The sequence below is a fragment of the Pleurodeles waltl genome, chromosome 4_2 (genome assembly GCF_031143425.1).
Source record: "Pleurodeles waltl isolate 20211129_DDA chromosome 4_2, aPleWal1.hap1.20221129, whole genome shotgun sequence".
NCBI classification, from domain to species: domain Eukaryota; kingdom Metazoa; phylum Chordata; class Amphibia; order Caudata; family Salamandridae; genus Pleurodeles; species Pleurodeles waltl.
In genome coordinates this window covers 748,407,335-748,429,399 of record NC_090443.1, presented here as the reverse complement: position 1 = coordinate 748,429,399, position 22,065 = coordinate 748,407,335, and the positions used below count along the sequence as shown (strand labels likewise).

General features: G+C 40.8%; 1 protein-coding gene across 1 annotated transcript in view; it reads right to left on the bottom strand.

Moving 5' to 3' along the window:
* Nucleotides 1-7,737: 7,737 nt before the first annotated feature.
* VAV3 (vav guanine nucleotide exchange factor 3) overlaps nucleotides 7,738-22,065 on the bottom strand; it is a 1,144,177-nt gene continuing 1,129,849 nt past the window's right edge. The window contains exon 27 of the mRNA XM_069232407.1: nucleotides 7,738-9,745. Coding sequence (XP_069088508.1) covers nucleotides 9,704-9,745 — 42 coding nt within the window. The 3' untranslated portion in view covers nucleotides 7,738-9,703. The remainder of the gene's footprint in view (nucleotides 9,746-22,065) is intronic.

Sequence of the window (22,065 nt, the reverse complement as noted above, 5' to 3'; positions counted from 1 at the left end):
CAGATCAAGGGCACATCTATGTGAATCATTTTAGCCCAGAATTTTGCCATTTTCTTCATGGATTCTTCATGGATTACTTAGAGAATCACAACATTTTAGCACAACATGATCCCTTGTACAACCATATAGGGATATGGAAATGATATATAGATGATATTTTCATGGTTTGCCATGGGTCTGAGATTCCCCATGATGAATTTGTACGATGACTTACTGACTACTGTATGGGTCTTTGGTTTATCTAACTTCCCTACATCGCAAACCTACTGAGAGAAACACTCTCCTCTCTTACACAAGCAATTACCCAAGAATCTTAAGAGACTCACTGCCTTTCTCACAATTTCTTTGTATTCGAAGAAATTGCTTTTTCAAAGACAATTTCATCACAGAAGCCCAAGTTTTATTTAACAAACTACAAGCCAGGGGATATCCACGTAAACTGATTAAACAGTCCATGAAACGGGCATGATATTGCCGTAGGCTTGCACTCCTCACCTATAAGGACAAAAAAACGAGTGACCGACTTGTATGTGTTACTATTTTTTCCCTGGTATCCAACCAACTGAGAAAATGTATTCTAAAACATTGGTCTATACTCAATGTGGGAGTCCTTAACCTTGAACTCCTGTTATTTTCCTTCTGTAGGGTATTAAATACCATTTAGTATGGACCTCCTCACCCTTCAAAACCACCAATTTAAGGAAAACAGGCTGCAAAATGAAAAAAAAAACTGCTTTATTTAAAAAGCAGTCACAGACATGGAGGTCTGCTGACTTCAGCAGGCCACCATCCCTGTGAGTGCAGGGACTCGCTATGGGGTCGCAAAATGCGACCCACCTCATGAATATTGATGAGGTAGGTCTTTGCGACCCCATAGCGAGTTGCAGAAGGTGTCTGAGACACCATTCTGCATCCGTTTTTGCGACTTTCAAATTGCAAGTCGCTCAGACTCGCAATTTGCAAGTCGCAAAAACTGATTTTGCTACATCTGGCCCTAACTTTCTATACTTCTGTGCCTTGGTAGGACACAAAAGTATACAAAAATGATGGATGAAACACTTGAATTAAGCTCAGCCACTAGTAATTACTCAGGCTGAGTCCCAATTCATCATCATTGTGCACAACATGCCACCTCAGTTTCTAACGAGCCATATGCATAACAGTCTAACCCTGCTTCAATGGGAACAGTTCAGCCCAAACAGTGAGGTCAGGTCTCCCTGAACTGGAACACAAGCAATCAAGGACCGGTTTTATCCTAGTTAGGGCTCATCAGCCAGGTATAGCTTAGTTCTAGTGAGACAATGTACACAAGACCCATATCTGGGCATACTTGTCCCACTAGGGCAATACACTAAAGTATACAAAAAAGGAATGTATGCAATGCTTAAATTAATCTCAGTGCCTGGTAATTACTCAGGCTGCACCCTAAACCATTGTTATTTTGCATACCATGCAATCTCAAATTGCACTCGGCGAAGTGCAAATCTGTTCTTGACACCGCTGTAATGGGAACAGTCCAGAACAAACTGACAGGCCAGGTCCTCCGGGAAATGGAACACAAGCAACCTAAGACTGGTTTCATCCTAGTTGAGGCTCATCAGTCAGGTATAGCGTGGTTCCAGTGACACTATGTGCATGGGACCCATGTCTGGGCATACCTGTCCCGCTAAGGATGATACACTAAAGCAGCAGTTCCCAACACCCTGGTGCACCCCCGAAACTAGCCATGTGTTTGGCTAAAACATGAAGATGAAACTGCGTCTGATATTGCTAGATGTCAGTGCGGAATGCAAAATTGCACATGAATTGCTCCTGCTGTAAGATATTGCCGCAGTTCACACACACTATAAGCAACAAGAAAATATAAACACGTGCACAAATAGAAGGCCATTTAAATCCTAGAACAAGTAACTGAGCCATTAACAGAGTTCATTGAAAATTAGGAGGGTATGAAATTGATGAAGAAAGATCTTGTTATTCTTAATCGTCTCCTTTTCATGGAAGACTCATGAGAATCATTAGCTAAAAGCTGCACGTGCTCTTGGGAACTCCGTTGCTTTGACATTTTGTTTACAAGGTTGTATTGGATCCTGTTCTGTGGTTAAAAGTGATGTGAGAGGGACAATATCATCAGCAAGATCCTCACTTGAGGCTTGGCCTCCCAGTGTTACCTGACAACCGGGAAAAACTGCAGCAACTAGAAATAATTTCCCCCTACCTTTGTCAAACTTCCTGACAATTCTGCACTTGAGGGACAAGCGAATTACTAGTTATTCCTGCATAAACCCATTTTTTAAAGAAAGTTTGACCTGCAATGAGCAGCCCATGTCATAGATAGTGGAGCTTTCCTACTAGTTCCATTTTTGCTTCTGTCTGAGACTCTGCAATAACGCAGTTCTAAACTACCTGGCTCGTATAAAGAACTAAATAGACATAGAAAAAGATGCTCTAATGGAGATTAATGGAAGGTGTTGCAGTGCTACCTGCCTCCAAGCTGTACTTTGGGTGAAGCAAAAACAGGGTGCGGATCTGTAAGGCTCTTGTTTTAGCTTGTAAGCGGACTCTCTTCTGTTCAGACGCAAGTCCTGAATAGCCGCTGCCTGCTGTGGACCTGGTCCAAAAGACTGTCTTCGAGCTTGCAGCCACCACAGGCCCTCAGCTGAATGTAAAACTAGCCTAGCTATCAGTAATGCTGTTTTGGGATCACTTTTGTTGCTTTATTATATCTCTATATGTTGTTTGTACATTTTTTTTTACTGTAACCAGCTTGTACAAAGGTTGTGACTTATGCATTGTACAGATGCCTCAGTACTTCAACTTGTCATTCTCCAGCAATCTCCACTGCCATTCTTGAGACCTGAAAATTGGTAGAAGTGTATGCTTTGCGATTGCTCTTCAAAGAACTTTGTGATCAATCATATTTTGTCATAGTTGGACTTCTAGGCGAGACTGCTGGCTTAGGGATGAAAGCACTTTTCTTTGTAGGCGACTGAGTCACTCCTACAACAAGTCACAATTGTCGCCCCAACCCTCCCAGCTCACAAGCCGTACCTCACCAAAAACCCAAACAGTAAAAGGTGATTTCTGCCAGCCTTACGCATGGACTCTAAATTGCGACATCTCAGGGGGAGTCGTAGTGGAATAGAAGTTACCCTTTTCTCAAGTTAGTAATAAGTTTAAGTCTCACATAGGCAATGAAGGAGATGCAGGGACGGTTTCACTAGGTTTATTGAAAAGACTGCAATCTATGGTAAAATGCATGAGCTGCAATGATTAGGATAACAAACAATAAAAGAAGCATAATTGTGAATGTGAGAGTTGTGAATACAAAGACCGCCACCATCTTGCAATAAACATGAAATGTAAAATCCCTAGCATAGAGAACCTAGGGCCAGTTGTAGGAATATCCAATTTTGCGACTTGCAAATTGAGAGTCTGACCGACTCGCAATTTGCAAGTCGCAAAATTGGATGCAGAAAGGTGTCTCAGACACCTTCTGCGTCTCGCTATGGGGTCGCAAAGACCCACCTCATCAATATTCATGAGGTGGGTTGCAGTTTGAGACCCCATAGCGAGTCCCTGCCCTCACAGGGATGGTCACCTGCTGTAGTCAGCAGACCTCCATGTCTGTGACTGCTTTATAAATAAAGCCGATTTTTTAATTTATTTTGCAGCCCGTTTTCCTTAAAGGAAAACGAGTTGCAAAATAAAAACTAAACCAAAACCATTTGGTTTCGTTTTTTTCAGAGTAGGCAGTGGTCCATAGGACCACTGCCTACTCTGAAAAAATATATTTTTCGATATTCACAAAGGGGAAGGGGTCCCATGGGGACCTCTTCCCTTTTGCGAATGATTTACCACCAGTGTGACACTGGTGGTAACTGCGAGTTGGTTTGCAACCGCATTCACGGTCACAAAGCAACTCTGAATTGCGATGCGGTCGCAAATAGGAAGGGAACACCCCTTCCTATTTGCGAGTCGCATTCCCAAATTACGAGTCGGTACCGACTCGCAACTTGGGAATGAGCATCGCGTTCGGCCGTTTGCATGCCACAAACTGCGTTTTTCGCAGTTTGCAGCATGCAAACGGCTTCGTACATCTGGCCCCTAATCCCTAACCTAATGAGAGCTAGATGTGATAAACCTAATCTGCCAGTGCCATGTCCATGGGAAGCTCCACCCAACCCTCGTTACCTCGGAATAAGGTCTATAGGTCAGACTCCATGGTGACCCGAAGGCTGAGTAATGCAGCAAGGCGATGTGCAGCATAGATGGCATTTGGAAAGAATCCCTCTGATAACCTTGTTGGTGTGAGATGTATTAATACAGCTGTTTGACCTCAGACACAGGTATGTTCCCAAACAGTTGATAAGGAGGCATACTTGTGGCGGCAATTATGTAAACAATCCCCAACAAGTGTACACTATGTTCCTGTCACCATAAGTGAGAAAGGGACATGATGTGAATACCTGCGTACATCACTTGATTATGATGCTGATAGTGATGCCTTCACAGAGTGGCACTGATAAAGCAAATCAAAACATTTCTCTAAGTATAAACAATAACAGCCATCTTAAAATAAATTAAAAAACAAATGGACTAGGACAGAGCAAGCTAAGTAGGTTAAAAGTCATTAGGTGATGGGGGCACAGGCCTGCAAGCCAAAGGGCCAACCTAATCCCCTGAGTCCCAATAAAAACTAAATAGGATTCACTACAGTTTCTCCCTGATCTCTAAAGTCTGTTTTTTAGGTTTTACTTTGTAGACAGCAATTTTGTGCATTTCCTGTGTATATTTGTCATCTTAAGAGCCACTGCTTATGTAACCTTTTGTGACTGCAGCCATAGTGCTTTCACTAAAAATATGTAGCTCCTTGTCACTCTCTGTCTAGTTTAACTCTTGGGTGGGTTTATAGATTGAGTCTGTCATGTTTTGCGGTACCAACTCAACAGAGCAGAGCTCTCAAATTGTAAGACGCATTAAGAGTGAGAACTAATTCACATACTTGACGTCAACACAAGAAATGATATGAGAGAAATGCTAAATATATGTAGAACACCAAAACCTTACTAATGTGGACAACTAGCTAATAAGATTAGAGGAACAGCATTCTTATATATCAAAACTGGACACTTAACAACTAAAATTACCTGTAGGAGAACTCCATATGCTAGAAGCAAAAAACGGATTTAAAAAACTCCATATGTAGACCACAGGCTCAAGAGTATTGTTTCTGACTTAACCAATTAAAGGTTTTTTTTAAACAACTGTTATGTTTTTAATTTGTTACATCTAGGATCATAATATTTTTGTCAGGTTCATGCCAAATATTTTCAGGGAATAAAAAGGAGGTACTCCAGAGGTCGGGCTTACATTCCCCTCACCGGCCAATAAAAGTAATATAATGTAAAGCTGCACCCAACAGCCAGTAGGTCAAGGGAGGCGCGGTTTGAAAAAGTTTGTGAACCACTACACTAAAGTATTAAAAAAAGAAAGTGATGGATAGAATGACTGAATTAATCTCAACCACTAGCAATTACTCAGTGTGAATCCCAGTCCATCATTATTTTGCACACCATGCCATCTCAGCCTGATAGAACATGACATGCATTCTGTTTGGTAATTCTTTTTTAAGAAGCAGTCCAGAAAATAGTTTGTGTAAGGACTCTGATGATTTCAGGACAAATCCAGGATGTCTGATGGGCAGGTTAGCTGGGAGATTTCAGCCTCAGACGTAGTGAGTACACCTTGTCTCAAAAATGTGCAAAGGTTTAAAATAAAAGAAATGGTCAACTGTTGAAATGATTAGAAACTTACATTGGTGGGAGTTACAGGTGATTGTTAGAACACTATTTACTTCCCCCAGCTCCTTCATGTTCTAAGCGCAGAACACTGTGCCAACCATTGTTTCAGTACACATAAAACTTTGGTCTGGGAGCATTTCATTTTGCTCAGGAAAGTGTAACATCAGGCATCCAGATTAGTGTTATTTGCAATATTTCAGCATTATGAGTTCCACGAGGTTGAGATGAAGTGACCTTGTTTGAGTGTCTGATGTTTTGCACACTAAGAGCACATTGATTTCATCAGAAAGTAAAGACCAGGAGTCTAATTGGTGAAAACTACATACTTCATGGGTCTAATTCCAAATGAGACATGGACTGGACTTTGCTGTTGCCCACTACCTGACAACCTGGGGGTCTCTGGTGCTCCATCTGAGGTCATGGGGGCCGTGGAAGTGGTCTTGTGGCCCTTTGGGCATTAAAATAAGTTTGGAAATGTTTTCAAACTATTTGTTCCAAAGCACCACAGTATCAAAGTGGATTGACTACACAAAGTATTTGACAGGGGGTTCCACTTCAATCAGATTGATTTTTAGGTTGGTCCCATGTGGAGAAGAGGTTTTCATTAAAAAATAAAAAATAAAAAAAAAGTCCCTTTTCAGATTGGGATTTATAAAGTTTTTCAAATTTCACTACTTTTAGGCCCTTGAGGGGAAAATCTACTCAGTGTCTCTGGCCACACTCCATCATGGTCAGCCACAAATCAGACTTAGGTCCTAGTCTATCATGACCACTGACTATCATTCACACTTTGCCCTTTTTGGAGCTACCTTCACTTTCACTCTGGTTTCTCTCATTTGATTTTGTTGTTTTGGTGTAATTTTGTTTTTCAAATCTACTCTATTTTTATAAATTGGAGTAGGATTTTTTTTGTATGTACTTTTGACTTTTTAACTGTTTTGATACTTCAAAATGCTTTACCAGTTTTCTCTAAGTAAGGCATGTTTGCTCTCTGCTATATCTACCAGGGGTTGACCCAAGGTTTAAATTAGTGATACCTTCTACTGGACCTAACAAGTTAGTGACTTTTTTACTTGTGGTGAACTACCAACCACCTCAATTAACATATCACTTCCTTACAGGTTTTGAATAGTTTAAAAACAAAATGTTTATTATATTTGGCATAATACCTTTTTATAAGTGCAGCCCAATAACGTGAACGTCTGAAATTCTGAAAGCATGTACTTTTTTCATCTTTAGAATGCCAGCATCTTGACTCACTTTATTAAAACAATTGTGCTGGAAATAAACTTCAAAGCTGGGTTCAGTGTAGCTTCCACCCAAATATATTGGCAAATTTGCAATACATTTCTTTCTCCTGCTAAAAACTGATGTGCTAACAGTCAGCCAAGAATATAATGAGTGCCATGTGAAAGTGGAATGTAGACATTTATGTGTACGGAATTTAAGGATGTACCCCCCACCACACATACACACACACACACCATGAGCTTCTTGGACGTATTTGGGGCTTGGGAGGCACCCGTTTCACCACATTTTTATATCTAAGTCAAGCATGGCTCCTCTAGCCAGGCAGTGGGCATTAGCATCCGTGTTAGGGAAGAAAATGAGACCGGAGTTCCCTTTGCAGTAACTACACGGTCCTTCTAATATGATATCAAGCAAGATCGTGGAACATATATCTTAGCTTCGTCATTATACTACTGATTCCATTATAATGTCTGAATAATGTGTTAGATGGTATCTGGAACCCAGAATGTCCGCTAGTAACAAAACTAGCTCACATGTACCGGAGAAACTGTGATTAACTCCAACTACTTTTCACATATTTACGAAAATACAATCATTGTGTAGTGTACACAAACATGAAACCAACACATCTTATGCACGTTTTCCTAAGAATGTGCAAACATACAAAAAAAAGAACAAGTCGGAGTAGAAAAAAGCGTTTTATCAATACATCTTTCGTCATGAACCAAAATAAGTACCTTTCAGTTTATTGTATCAACATATTTACAAAATATTACAAACCAACGCACACAGACCAAAAACTAAACATTCTGACTAAAACATACTTTGGAAGCAACTGCTCGGAAATACGTAGTCTTTGGTATCGGAAGTGCAGACTAATATGCAGTATTTACTTCTTTAATTCATGACAAAGAACATAAAGGAAAAAGATGCACATTAAGCGCAACTTGAAAAAAACGGACACATATGGCTTCAGTACTGTAACAGTAGCATTACATTACAGGATCGATCCGGTAATTGCTCAGCATAATGCCAAGCAAATGGCAACTGTAGGACATAGAAGATACAGAATAAAGACAGATATCATTTCACACAGTAATTTTCAAAAATAAATTAGATTGTTTTTCTCTCAGGACAGAATAATAATAGCAATGCACTACACGTCACACACAAGGCGGTTAACACTTCCTATGAGATCTCAGAATCCAAAAAGATGATTCTGCAACATATAGCAACAAACAACACAGATCGTCTTACAAAATACAATGTAGGTTTAGTTTACACATGTACAAGTCCTCTTTCCAACTCTGGCCAGTGCTTTTTTAAATAGCACGGTTTCCATCACTGTGATAATTTCCCTGAAAGTGAAAGATCAGCACGTGTTGATAAGGGAAGGCAGAAACACAGACATTGGGTCTCTTATGCATATTCAAGGCGAACGAGCTTCAATATCTGCCTTATCATTACCCAAACAATTCACAGTTCTAAAATGTCTAGTTCCAGTTCTTCAACGATTAGAAGTCAAATCAAGCAGCTCCAAAAAAATAAAAACTACTGTCTTTTAGGAGAGTTTGCATCAAATGTACGCATGCTACATCGTGGTGTTGCGTTACTTAGAGGGGTTCAAACTGAACTACAATATAGCAACTACTGCACTTCCAAAGGGGGTGTAAAACTTTAAAGAGGGTGACGGTATAGCTTCTCAAGGGCGTACCTTAATTTCTAATATCATGAATTGTCTCTTGCAGCCAGAAGATACAACTGTAGTGAAGAGGAGTGGGGAGGCTCGAAAAATACTATTTACAGCTCATTTTGAAGAAAGGCATTGTTGAAAATAGAACACTGGAATAGAATAAAACAAAACCTCAACCTGGGTCCTTTGTAAGGACGCCTGGTTTAACACGGATTTTAAGGTCATTTTTGTCACCTTGACATACATGGCAATCAGACAGAAAGTTTCGGGGGGGGGGGGTATTTTTGATTTTAGTTTTGATGTTCCTGTTTCAACTTTTAATCTAAAATTGAACACTGTCGACAAAAAACACCTTCTGGAGGCACACAAGTTGCAAATAGAAAGGTTGCTGCCCGTGTATTTGCTGTTAAGAGATTTCTCCAGGGCTAGTGTTGGAAAGGTTAAAAAAGCTGTAACCATCATTGACTTCTAAGTGTTCCTGCTACCGCCCAGTACCACCCTGACCGGCCACAACCACAGTATTTTTATAGTGCAAGTAGGAAGACAAACAATAATCCCTAGATTGTATGCGCCATTAAAGGTGTCAGCTTCCTGACAGGATTTATTGCGCATTTACCAACGGCTGAGTTCCACTGCATAGTACAAAAGAAGATGAAATGAAGCATAAATACGTCTGATTTACAGACCTCTTCTGGGAAAGCGAGCTTTTGGCTTAGTAGTGGTCCCAGATGAGGGCAGATTGGCAGCTTGTTTCTTGCAAAGCTCTGGGCAAGCCATTAATCTGTCAACATAAACTCCATGTTAAATTCCTGACAATAAGATTGAGGTTTCACTTCCACACAGACAGAAATGCTGCTTTCCAAACAATTTTAATATTAAGGACTCGGGATTTGCAGGTTTCTCTGTTTCACAGTTCCCAAAATGTTCTTCTCGGCAGTGAAAAGTGAACATTGATTCATTCATCCTCTTCAACATACGTGGATGGAAACCAGCCCACCTGAGGAAACATACAGAAAATGTCATTAATTATTAAGAAACACTAACGAAAGTACAGCTTAAGTCATCGTTTGACAGGTATTTGCTTGTCTAGCTAGTCACAAATAATACTCATTTGCATGAAGCTTCCTGGGCAGAAGCCCTGTTAACAATCATATTACTCATTACTAAGTACTGCCAATGAAAGCGTTAGGGGTTATTGCTGGAGGCTGCTAAACTGTCATGTTCCAAAGAATAGTTAATGTTTTTGTACTTTCCTGTAGGAAATGAAAACAATGTGTCATAGGAGCATCGGAACACTGGATTTATGCGACAGACTAGACAAACAACGTAAATAGAGCGATGTATAACACTGGTACAATGATAAAAGTAGTGGTGAAGAACATGTATGTTATAACTGAAACTCTAGCTAGAGGGCACTGCGGCTCTCATAACATCAGAATGCTACTGAAGTCCACATCATATCACAATGAGCTGTAATGCATTCAGAAATAGGGTTAATTGCAACAAAGAACCTACACAGAATACCATACATCGAATATCTCAAGCCACTGAAGCCCTAGCCACTGCAGGCCTGACAAGTCATGGTTTTGCTGATGGCTTTTCCCCCGAAAGTGGGTCCCACCTCCATGATGTAAGATGCTTTGGAAGAAGCAAACGGTGATGGCAGGTCCACTTGGCAAGTTTTTTTTTTATGAAGACAGACTGACAATGCATGGTCTGTCCTCGGAAAAAACAAAAGTAATTTCTCCACATTCTGAGACTTTTTTCCCAGTACGTGGAAGCCACTGGTGGAACTTTACTGTCTGAGACTGGCGTGAGTTAAATGGAATTCTGGACAGGAAACACATCAGTGGGACTGGCTTAAAACAGGGCTTTCCCGATACCGAATTTCCGCTAAATGTTGTTGAATGAAGTCATTTTTTTCTGTTGGCTGGGTAAGATACCTTTCACTTGCCCTCTCTAAGAGGAGGGAGGCCCATGATGTGGGAAGATGGGACATCCAACCATTTTTAATAGATGTACATCTCCCACCTCTCAATAAGGCCATCAGAAACTAAAACAGAAAAGTTGGTTGTGCTTCTATAATTGACTATCAACTAATGAACACTGTAAGCTAAACAAACATTCAAAGTCCATGCTTGTCCCATCAATATCAAGATTTCATTTTATGTATGGGTTACTATTGCACATCGACAAAAAAATAGGACACAATGTAACCTTGTTTAAATTATAGCCAAAACACAAATCTCATCAACGTTAGTATGGGAAAGTGCACGCTTCTGCATTCTGATCTCCATTGTTAGACCTGGCATCCTTGGTGTGGTTTCTCCTGTCTTTTTGCCTCTGCTTCCTGAATGTTTGACTGTGTTTTTGCTGGTTATGGTACTCTGGGCACTTCACCACTGTTGACCAGTGCTAAAGAGCAAGTGCTCTCTATCTAAATTGTAATTATGATTGGTTATCCCCGATTTCCTTATTATATTTATTAATAGGGCCCTAGTAAAGTGCAATGGAGGTGCCCAGGGTCTGTAAATCAAATACTACTAGTGGGTCCTCCACACTGAATATGCCACCACATGAGTAGCCCTGTAAACCTGTCTCAGACCTGCCACTGCAGTGCCTGTGTATGCAGTTTTAAACTGCCATGTCGACCTGTCAAGAGCACCCACTTCCCAGGCCCAAACTGTCCATTTTAGTACATGTAAGGCACCCCTAAGCTAGGCCCTAGCCAGCCTCATGGGTAGGGTGCACTGTATTTAAAATGAAGGACATGTACTGGTGTGTTTTACATGTTCTAATAGTGAAATATTGCCAAATTCGTTTTTCATTATTGCAAGGCCTATCTCTCCCATAGGTTAACATTCAGCACCTTACTGTATTATTGAAACTAACAACAGTTAAAAGCAAGAAGAAACTGGCAGAAATACAATCAAAGAATTCCTATACTAAAAGATTAATCGTTTCAAAACATGGAGTAACAAGACAGTGAAAAAGCATGTAAAATGTGAGTGACCGTAGCCACAAAGAAGAATGGACTGTTGGGTAGAAAGTCGGAGCATTTCACAGCTGCATCATTAGGTCTGATCTGGCTTAGAAAGTAGCAGGAAATGTTTCACCCCACATTACACTGTACACAGGAGAGGTAAAACATTTCAGTGAAATTAGGACAGCCCACAAACAGTTGAATTTCCCCCGACTCAAAACGAGCAACAATACTTTTGAAAGTTGTGTCTCCTCCTATGTGATGTCTAATCAAAAGTAACATTTGCTTTGGGTTGCTCTTAGGAAGATGGACAATGCACTATTATCGATTCACTTACAGCACATTGCCTACTTGATGTGCATAATGTGGAAACTGGGCACTCTTGTAGGCGAGATTCCATATGCATGAACATTTTCAAGTAATATACTGTTGTAAATATTTAAGCAGCCATCATTTTGTCTGCTGCCACGTCCTCATATCTGATGCAGCCATGTTAGGTCTAATATATACCGAAGGATTTATGTACAGATTTATCACAATAAATAGAGGTCATTATATGTTCTATGCTGTAATACAAGCCTGTACATTTTAAATTTTATAGGACAATGTAACCTTTCATAGCCCCACAACACAACGTTGCACTGTTTGATAAGATGCCGCTCTACAAATAGACGTTAATTGTTGATATTAACATAAATCACAAATTATGTTGTTTTGAAAATGTCAGTTGTGTAAATAGCAAGAATATGCTCTTGGCCATATTCTTTGTGGTGAATGCTGTCCACATTCATTTGCATTAATGCAAATGACACCGTATCCACGCAAACATACAAAACACACATGCAGATTAATTGCTGCTATCTATATTCAACAACTTTAAGAATCTCCCCGTCTGACATCTGCCTTTATGTGTTTGCAAGAATCTTCAACGTCTGTTACAAAGAGAGCTGCTGCAAAGAATAAGGGGATGCAACTCTGCCTAATATCCCTGAGCAAGTAGAAATGAGCCTATATTGATGCAAAGAGATGAGAGGCTTCCACCCAGCGTGGTGTAGGTCCAATTCCCTGTGAGATGCACACGCCTCTTTGGGTTTGGGATTGTGCACTAGCCCTGCTAGTGGTCCTGCCCTTTTTCTTATATCACGTCCACCACACAGGAGGATACCTCTGCTAGGCAGTGCTCTACAGCTTGAAAGAAGCTGTGGAGTAGCAGTTCAGAACACAGATAGCAGGCAAAGTATTGTGAAAGACCAACCAGCTGGTAGGAGGACCAGACCAGAACAGGAGCGGCTCCTTCATTAGGGTGGAAGAGCCTTGTCCCACTAATAAAAATGCCCCTAAGAAAAGACCAAGAGTTGAAAAATCAAATGGTGATAACATTAATTTATTACCATTTTATTTTTTGAGAACCCGTCACAAACTGAGTGTCAGGATAGGACAGGGACATTGGTGCAGCCGGAAGGAGTGGTTGGCTGACTGTGCAGCTTGGTTTAAAGTGCGCATGTCTCTTTGGCCGGCTGTCTTGCGACGACCATCCAGTTTTAAACCTTTCTAATCTAGCTCTCTTAGACAGCTGGGTGAGGGAAAGCACAGGTCTCCAATACCAATGGGAGTGGGTAAAGAGGCTGTTCTCTCCAATTACTCTGCTTCTCTGTTGCTGGTTACCAGCATGAAAGCAGCACCAGGATTGGTTAGGGGAAGTGGCTGGAGCCCACGGAGTCAGGAGGAACAGAACAGGGACCGGAGCTGAGGAGCATGTCGGATTATTGCAGCAAGCAAGGTAAGTGGCTATTTCTTTTTATTTATAGTCGACACTCACCCACCACCCATTTGCCCTCCTCCACTCTTCTTAATTGGACTGTTGTGCTCAGTGGTGATCTGGTGTTGGTGGGAGAATAACAAGACCAGAGCTTAGGGTTTAAATGGATCACACTCATTGTTTATTAACACGCCACTCAAGCAGATGCCCCCAACTGAAAAGCTATGTTTAAGAATAAACTATGGAAAAGAATGATTGGTTAGTAACTGTAGGTTTATAAGAGCCGCAAATTACTATTTGTGCTTTCAGCTTGAAGGAGTCTGAAATCTTAGCAAAAAGCGCAAAGAGTTCTGAGATACAAATGATGTGATTTTTAGGTCTGTGTTTTGACAGGACACCTGTCAAGGAGACCTTTTGTGCCCATGCTACAGGCATTAGCACATTAAACACAAACCCATGCGCTTTGCCAATGCTTGTTCTAATTTCTTGGCATCACACCATCACTATCTGGAGAACAAGTTTGCAGTTTTAAAAAAGATGGCTGATGAATGATCCTAAAAATGAGCACTTCCATTGAATGCATACATGGACACGCCATCTTCGAATATGCATGATCATTTCAGGTAATGTGTTTCTCTTTTCTAAATAAGATGTTTACACGCTATTCACCAACACAAACACATTACAAACTATTCACCTAAGGAAACACTTTCGTTTTTAAATGATCTTGCGCACCTAACTGAGCACGTTCACTAAATGTGTAGGCAGACATGTATTTGTTGCTGCATGACCGTTTCAGCTAATGTGTTTGTTTTTTCAAAAATGGTGTATACAAGCTGAGTTTTCTACCACTGGCAGCTGGTGACTTAAGAAAGTGGTGTGGTGTAAACAAAGTTTTTGATTTTGATTGAGCAAGAAAGCAAAGAAAATTAGCTTAAATGCTAGGTAACATATAGGGTGGGCCTTACAACAGTCTTTTAGTTGACTAATCACATTGATGTCAGACAAGGTGTATATTTCTAATATGAAGGCAGTGTTGCCCAGTGCAAGCCATGCAATAAGAGGAAGGAGTTTTGAATCTCTACAGATCTCCTTGTGCCAAGAAATGGAATGCACCCTATGTGGTTGTTCAAGCACTCTTATGCCCTTGGGAAAGGTTTGCTCTATGTAAAACTACTGTTGCAAAGGTGTTTTATCTGTTGGTCTACAATCAGTAAAATGGCCACTGACAAACATGGTTGATTGGTGTATTAAAATTAGTAAGGCACAATTGACAAGATGGTTGATGGTATCAGGACTGGTGGTATGGCCAAGTGATTTAAGGCAAGAGTGGCCTGGTGGTGTATGGTAAGATGTATTAAGGGATGCTATTGACTATGTCTGTGCAGTGTTGAGTCATGTGGACAGGTGTGAAGGAGAGTAGTGTTCTGGATGTGGAGTTTGTATGATATGCTGTGGGTTGTATGCAATGGAATATTGTGGTAGTGTAAGATGAGAAGGCAATTTAGGACCATGGATGAAGTAGCTGGTGAGTTTCATTTCGAGACTGAGTTTTAGTGGTGGTGAGTTGTTTAGTAAGTGGTGGTCAGGAGCAGATGTGAACAGTGAGCAGGAGAGGGAGAGGCGGAAGCCAGCAATAAAGGAATCCACAGTAGAGAGTCTATTAGCCGAATGTAGAAGTATTGTATTGTTATGTGATTCGAGATTATAAGAAATTGTATGTTGTAGAGCATACTGTTGTGTGGGAAGCTGTGATGTCAACTTTTGATGTGGAAGGTGGCCAGGAGCTATGCATAGGTAGTCGGTGGTTCGTGGTTGGGCCTTGGGGAGTGTGGTGGGGGGGAGACAGGGGACAGGCGGGTTACAAATAGAGTAAGAGTAGAAAACAGTGAAGAGGTGAGAGGAAGGGGGACCCTGGTATCAGGATGTAGTTAAATGTGTGAGGGAATTAGAAGAGCCAGCATGAGGAAGTGAAGTAATCAACGGTGACAACAGGGTGGTGTAATGGAGAGTATTTCGTATGATGAGCAGAAGTTGTCTGAGATGCTGCAATGTTTCCACATTCTCAGGAAAGGAAGCCTGGAGGGCCAGCTGTTTTCAGGTATGCAAGAAACTCAAATGTGTGGAACTCGATGTACTCTGCGACTCTGTGTTAAAGAGCTGGGAAGGGCATTATTAGCAAGTTTAGGGGGTGAGGCTAATAAGGAGATGGATGAGAAAGGTGAAAGTGTAAAGAGATGAGGAAGTGGTGAGGAGAAAGTGGTAGGCATATCTGTTATGTGCAGCTACCAAGTATGCTGAGTGTGTGTGAGTAGAATATTTTGGATCGTCCAAAGGAAAAATGGTAATTAATTGATGGTAATAGCAAGAAGGTGAAGGAGAACAAGAAAGTATAGAAAGAAAAAAGAGCAAGAAAAGAGAGTGGAGAAATTAATAAATAAGGTGACTGGAGGAAGTAAGACGGCAATGAAAAATGTAAGCAAGGAGAAAAGAGGGAAGTTGGGGTGGAGGGGTATTAAGGATAGGCCAGTGGCGGGCAGAGAAAAAAAGAAGAGGAAAAACTGGTAGAGGGGAATTTCAGAGAGGTAATAAAAGGATAAGAAAAAGGCAGAAAGAAAGGTAGAGGCAAGAGGCTGTCGTAGAGGAGATCAAGAAAAGAGAGTTGATGGAAGGGATCATGAAAAATTATGAGATAAAAGCAAGAGAGGACAAAGAGAAGGTGAGAGAAAGGAAATGAGAAAATGAAGAAGAGGAAAGAAAAGACCAAAAGAAACAGAGGAAAGGAAACTAAAAGAAAATGAGGGAGAGCAAATTAAGAGAAGAGAGAAAAAATAGAGAGAGGAGATGAAAAGGAAAGGGGAGAGGAGAGGAGAAGGGTAGACAGCAGAGTGAAAGAGGGAGGAAAAAAGAGGATGGAATGAAACGATAGGGGTGAAGAAAAGAATGTGAAGAAAGAGGAGAGCAAACGTGAAGAGAGGAGAAAAAAGTGAGAGAGGTATGGTAGAGATTTACAAAATGTAAAGACTGGTAATGGAAGAGAAGACTACAAGAAGGAGAAGAGAGCAATCAATGGGAGAAGAAAATAATATAGGGGGAATACAGAAGGGGAGAAGGGAAAGAGCAAAGCAGATGGGGAAGAGGATACGCATGAGCAAGAAGAGGCTATAAAAACATGACAGGAGAAAAGAAAGGGGAAAAGATGAGGAGAGGAAAGAAAAAGTAAAAGAGGGAACAAAAGAAATAAAGTGTTATGGAAGGTGAGAGGTGAAAAGACAAGAAAAAAGAGAAGAAAGAAAAAGTAAAAGGGAGAGGGGAAAGCCAGAAAGGGAAGAGGATTAAGAAAAGATCAAGAAAGAATAAGAGGAAAGGGGACGTGTAATAGCACAATTAGGAACATGAAATTAGCAAACAGAAAAGGGCAAAACCAACATAAAGGGGAGAAAAAGAATAAGTAGGGGAGCAACAAAGGGAAAGAAAGAGCTGATCATAGGAAATGTGTTTTATTTTTTTTGAGTATCAATAGGATTGTGGATTGCTGCAATTTGTATTTAGTTTCCGGTGATTGTGAAGTTGGATGGTGTCTTGCGGAAATGTTGTGTATGTTGTGTGAGTGTGGTGACTGATAAAGAAGTTGAAGAGATTGTCAGGTCCGGCGTGGCCTAAGATTCCGGCTTAGTTTTAAAAAGTGTAGGAGACATTATATTAAATTGTCTGCTAAGAGGTTGTGTTCGCTGTGAGACATCATCAACGGCACAGTTAAGACAGGGACTTACTTTGTGTGAATGTGAGATGATTGATATAGTGGATGTTAATGAGCAGAGTGAAGCTGTACTGATTTAGATGATATTCTGCAGTTCGAGGTTTCATTCAAAGTGTTTGGAAACGTTCTTGTGTGTTTGAAACTTTTAATTCTTTAGTTGGGCAGCCAAAGGTTATTGTATTTATACGTGTGTGTGATATGGCAGAGCAAGTGTTCGAGCAGATTGTAAAGGATGGGAAGTGCTGAATGGAGTGAGATCTATGTCACAGGGTCCCGCGCTGGTATAGGTGGGCTGGTGTTGTTCAGTGCTGTTATTGTTTGAAAACATCATAAGGAGTTGTGCTGTGATCAGTGGCTGTGTCAGAGCAAGGATTGTGGATACAACACTGTGTTGAAATGTTACTGTAATTGTTGACATTAATTAATTGTGGAAAAATGAAATGCTTTAAAATAATGTGAGATTTGTTTAGAGGTAATATTCAAATCCCCAGTAGGGAGGGTGAAGAGGTGCATCCTGAAGGTACCCCAGGTCACTAAATGTAGGGCTTCACTCATTTGTTTGGCTTGGTCAATGGCACGAGATCACAGAAAAGGAAGGTCCATTGAGATTCCCAAAATATGACACATTTAATTTCCGTATTCTTGATAATTTGAGGAAAAAATGTGTAAGAAATTAAACCACCTTCTAGATCTACACAATATGAATCATATAATGTTTGGGAACATGCTGCTTATGCCAGAGAAAAAAGAGAAATACCAGGGTACAACAAAGAAAGCTATATGTACTTATGCAGATGATAGATGGGATGCTGAGCAGAAAAGATGTAGAACAGACAAGACTGAAGGGGTCAGACGGTACCCAACTTAGACCACTGATGTGGTTGAGGGAGGGGGGAAAGGAAAACAATTGGGGAAAAGAGAAAAAACAAAAAGAGCCCAATGACATGAATGTAGAGAGTGATGACGGATCTAGAGATAGTATTCTTGATGTGTTACTATCTGAACGTCCACCCCTACATAATAAAACCAGAAACGAGAGCGGAGATTAGAGTATTAGTGGTAATGGTGCGATTATTTTCGCCACTGCCTCATCTAAGATGGCTCCTAGTCCTGTGGGGGCCATTCCAGCTAACATGGCTTGTGAACCGAGAAGAGAGGATTTGAGAGAGTGTGTCCTAGTTGATCCTACTGTGAGTGCTGTCGATTTTTTTACAGTCCCGGTAACTATTAGCCCGGTAGTTCCTATGTATAAGCCAGAAGGTTCTGGCAGAAATACCTACAATTTGGCTGTACCCAATAATATTGGAGGACACAGTGGAGTTCTAAATAATCCAGATGTTAGGGAGTTTGTCCCTCTGATTTCAACACATACTAGTGCTCCATGTGGGGTAAGTGCAGATAGGACTTTGAATATGTACCTCAATAGTTGCTTATCAGAAGGTACCCACCCATACTACTCCTAAATGGGAACCACCTTTACTTTTGGGAAATGGTGCTCAAGGAAATGATTCTATACGTAATACTCGAGTAGTGGCTTGATCCATTCGTGCGAAGGAGATAGATGATTGGGTATAATTTTTTTATGGAAACACTCCATCTAGAGAGAGCAAGAGTATAGAGGTCAGTCAGGGAACAATTCTATCAACACCGAAAGAAAGAACTTTGAAGGTGGCAAAGTTGACAATAGAATTGGATGCAATGATTATTTGAAGTCTTGGCCTGGAACAATTAGAGGGTTATCAATAAGAAGGGCTTGCATTTGTGTGCAGGGATTTCACCAAGCGAGCGGGCCAAGTTCATGATAAATTGACTGAATTGGCTCATAAATATGAGATAGACTTAAATAAAACTAAAGCTTTACAGAGGAGTTATTGAGTGTGTTTCAGTGAAAAAGACATTGCTAACCTGAGAACTCCAGGACTGAAAACACAGATTAAGGAACTAACTCACGATTTCAGGAAATTGAATGAATTAGGTAAGTGTGAGACTAAATGCATGAAAAAGAAGGAGGTAAAGAAATCTTCAGGCGAACCACCTCCACGTGGAGCAGAGGGGGTTATTACAACCTTTCCCATGAGAGAAGTTCCTGGTGGAGGCAATGTTCATGTGCAATTGGAATAGAACTGATCTTCCACCATTTATCAATGATTTTCCAAAGTTAAGAGAGAAACCAGTAGAATGGTATTGAAAGGTCGAAAGGTTTGTGAAAATCTCTCAGGTGTTGTCAATTGACTTGAATACATTTTTGATATCGTCATTCCAAGTGATTTACAATGAAAGGTGTATATCAACAACCACAGAATCCAATGTAAGTTAGAGGCTGAGGAGTCCACATTCCTGGTACAGGAATGGATATAAATATTCTAAAAGGGTCAACTCTTTGTCTCATTTGTGATAAGCTGGGACACTGGAAGTGGGAATGTCATTTACATCCAGCTAACCAGAATAATAACCCCAATCAGACGAAAGGTGTTCAAAGACCCAGGAGTCAAACTTCCAATGTGCTCGAAGCCACAATGACACAAGTCCCACAACCTCCGATGCCACAGCAAAATGCTGTTGGACTTTGACAAAATATGAATCAGGGTTCAAGGATGAATGCAAATGTGACACAGGATAATAAATCTTTTCAACAGTTGCTTTTGTTTAATTCAAATGAGAGAAATGGCTTAGATCAGTTAGCCTGATGGTGCCTGAGGAAGACTGCATACTTGGTGCAGCCTTGGAGGTAGACCAGAGCGGACCATTCATAAATAGTGAAGTGGATGGCTGTCCCATGTCATTCGTGGTTGACAATGGTGCTACCCGTTCTACTCTGAGAACAGTAAAACTTCCAAGCCTACCCCTCTCAGGAAAAACAGTCCAAGTTGAGTTGCTGGTGTGGATAATACACAGATGATGACTCAAGAAACTGCCCCAGTCACAGTGAAAATAGGATCTTTTGAGGACAAACACAAGTTTATAATAATATGTGATCGCAGTCCAGTCAATCTCTTGGGAAGAGATTTGCATTCTCAAATGAATTGTGTTATGTTTTGTACTCCAGCTGGAATAGAAGTACAAATCCAAGATGAGGATGCTGTCTTTAAGTTAATGAAAACTTAATCATATTGCATGTTCTTGACCTTGCTAACAATTCATGATTTGCCTTTAGATTTGAGAGAGACTGTTAAACATAATGGGTCTGATTCGCAAAGGTAAACTTAGATTTTTGTTCTTTTGTTCTCAGTTTAGACTAAAGGTCTAAGTTTATGACTTTTCGGTATTCACAAAGGTAAGATACGAGTAGTATCTTTATGACTGCACTCGGGTGGAATCTGCACTCAGGACAGAAACTCTGCACTTGGGGCAGAGATCATTCCCGCGTGTGGAGATTCCACTCTGGGTTTGGAGAGTACACTCTGGGTGCAGAGATTGCTCTCTGGGTGTGAAGTGGAATCTCTGCACTTGGAGTGAGGATTCTGCCCCGAATGCGGAGATTCTGCCACATAAAAATACTACTGTAACTTACTTTTGTGAATATTGAAAAGTCATAAACTTAGACGTTTGGTCTATACATAGACCAAAAGTCTAAGTTTACCTTTGTGGACCGGGCCCGAAGTGTGGGATTTTTCTGGAAAATATGTTGGACTAATAAAAGGTGTAGAACCTGCCTGTATTACAGCCAAAACTAATGCTGAATTCCTGAGAACTGTACATTACAATGTGACCCTTGAAACAATTGCTGGAGTAACTCCTGTAATCAAGTTCATGATGCAGCGGGGAATTCTGAAGGAGAAAATGGGGAGTCCTTTTAACTCTTCCCTTATGGGTCTTTAGAAACCAAGTGGTAAATTCAGAATTGTACAGGACCTTAGAAAAATAATTAACGTTGTTGCCCCCGGTACTAAATCCTGCTGTGATATTGTTTCAGATTTCATATGAGGCTGAGTGGTTCAAAGTCATTGATTTGTGTCAGGGCTTTATTTTGATACCGTTGCATGAGGACAGTTAGTTCCTGTTCGCATTTTAGGTTAGAAATAGGGTTTTGGCATTGTTACCGAGTCCCACAGTGGTATACTGAGGCTCCATCTATATCTATTCAGTTTCTAAAGCAAAATCTGGAATCTTTGGTCATGCCCTGCTATTCAATCCTGGTTCAGTAGATTGATGACCTGATGGTGGCATTGAATACTCAGGAAGCTTGTAAACAGGATACTAATGTGTTGTTGAACCACCTGGCTGAGAATTGACAAAGTACCCCCCAAAAAGTTAGAATATTGTCAAAAAGAGGTCCAATATCTTGAACATCATATCAAGAAAGGAGTGAAAGAAGTTTCACAAGAGAGGATTATGTTCATACGGAAAATGAGTCTGTCAACTACACAGAGAGAAGTCAGGATGTTTTTGGCAATAGTGGGCTACTGCAGACAATGGTTACCCAACATTTCCCTAGTGCTAAGCCTTTACAGAGGGTGATATACAAGGATGTGTCTGATCTGGTACCATGGGATAACGATTGCCTTGTTGGGTTTCTAGAGCTGAGAGAATGTCTCTGTCATGCCCCGGCTCCAGGAATGCCCGATTATAACAAATCTTTTGTACTTTTCTGGAGTGAGCGGGATGGCTGGGCTATCTCTGTGCTAACTTAAATGCATGGAAACGCTGAGATCAATGCCTTATTTTTCCACCAAGTTAGGTTCTGTAGTGTCAGGGTGTGGCTATGCCAGCGACCAAGATAGCCATGCAGTGTTAAAGCTCTGGATGTATCTGGCCCCAACATCGGCAGAACCCCATGAATTGGGCTCATTTCCACATCTCGCCTACGCGCCCTGG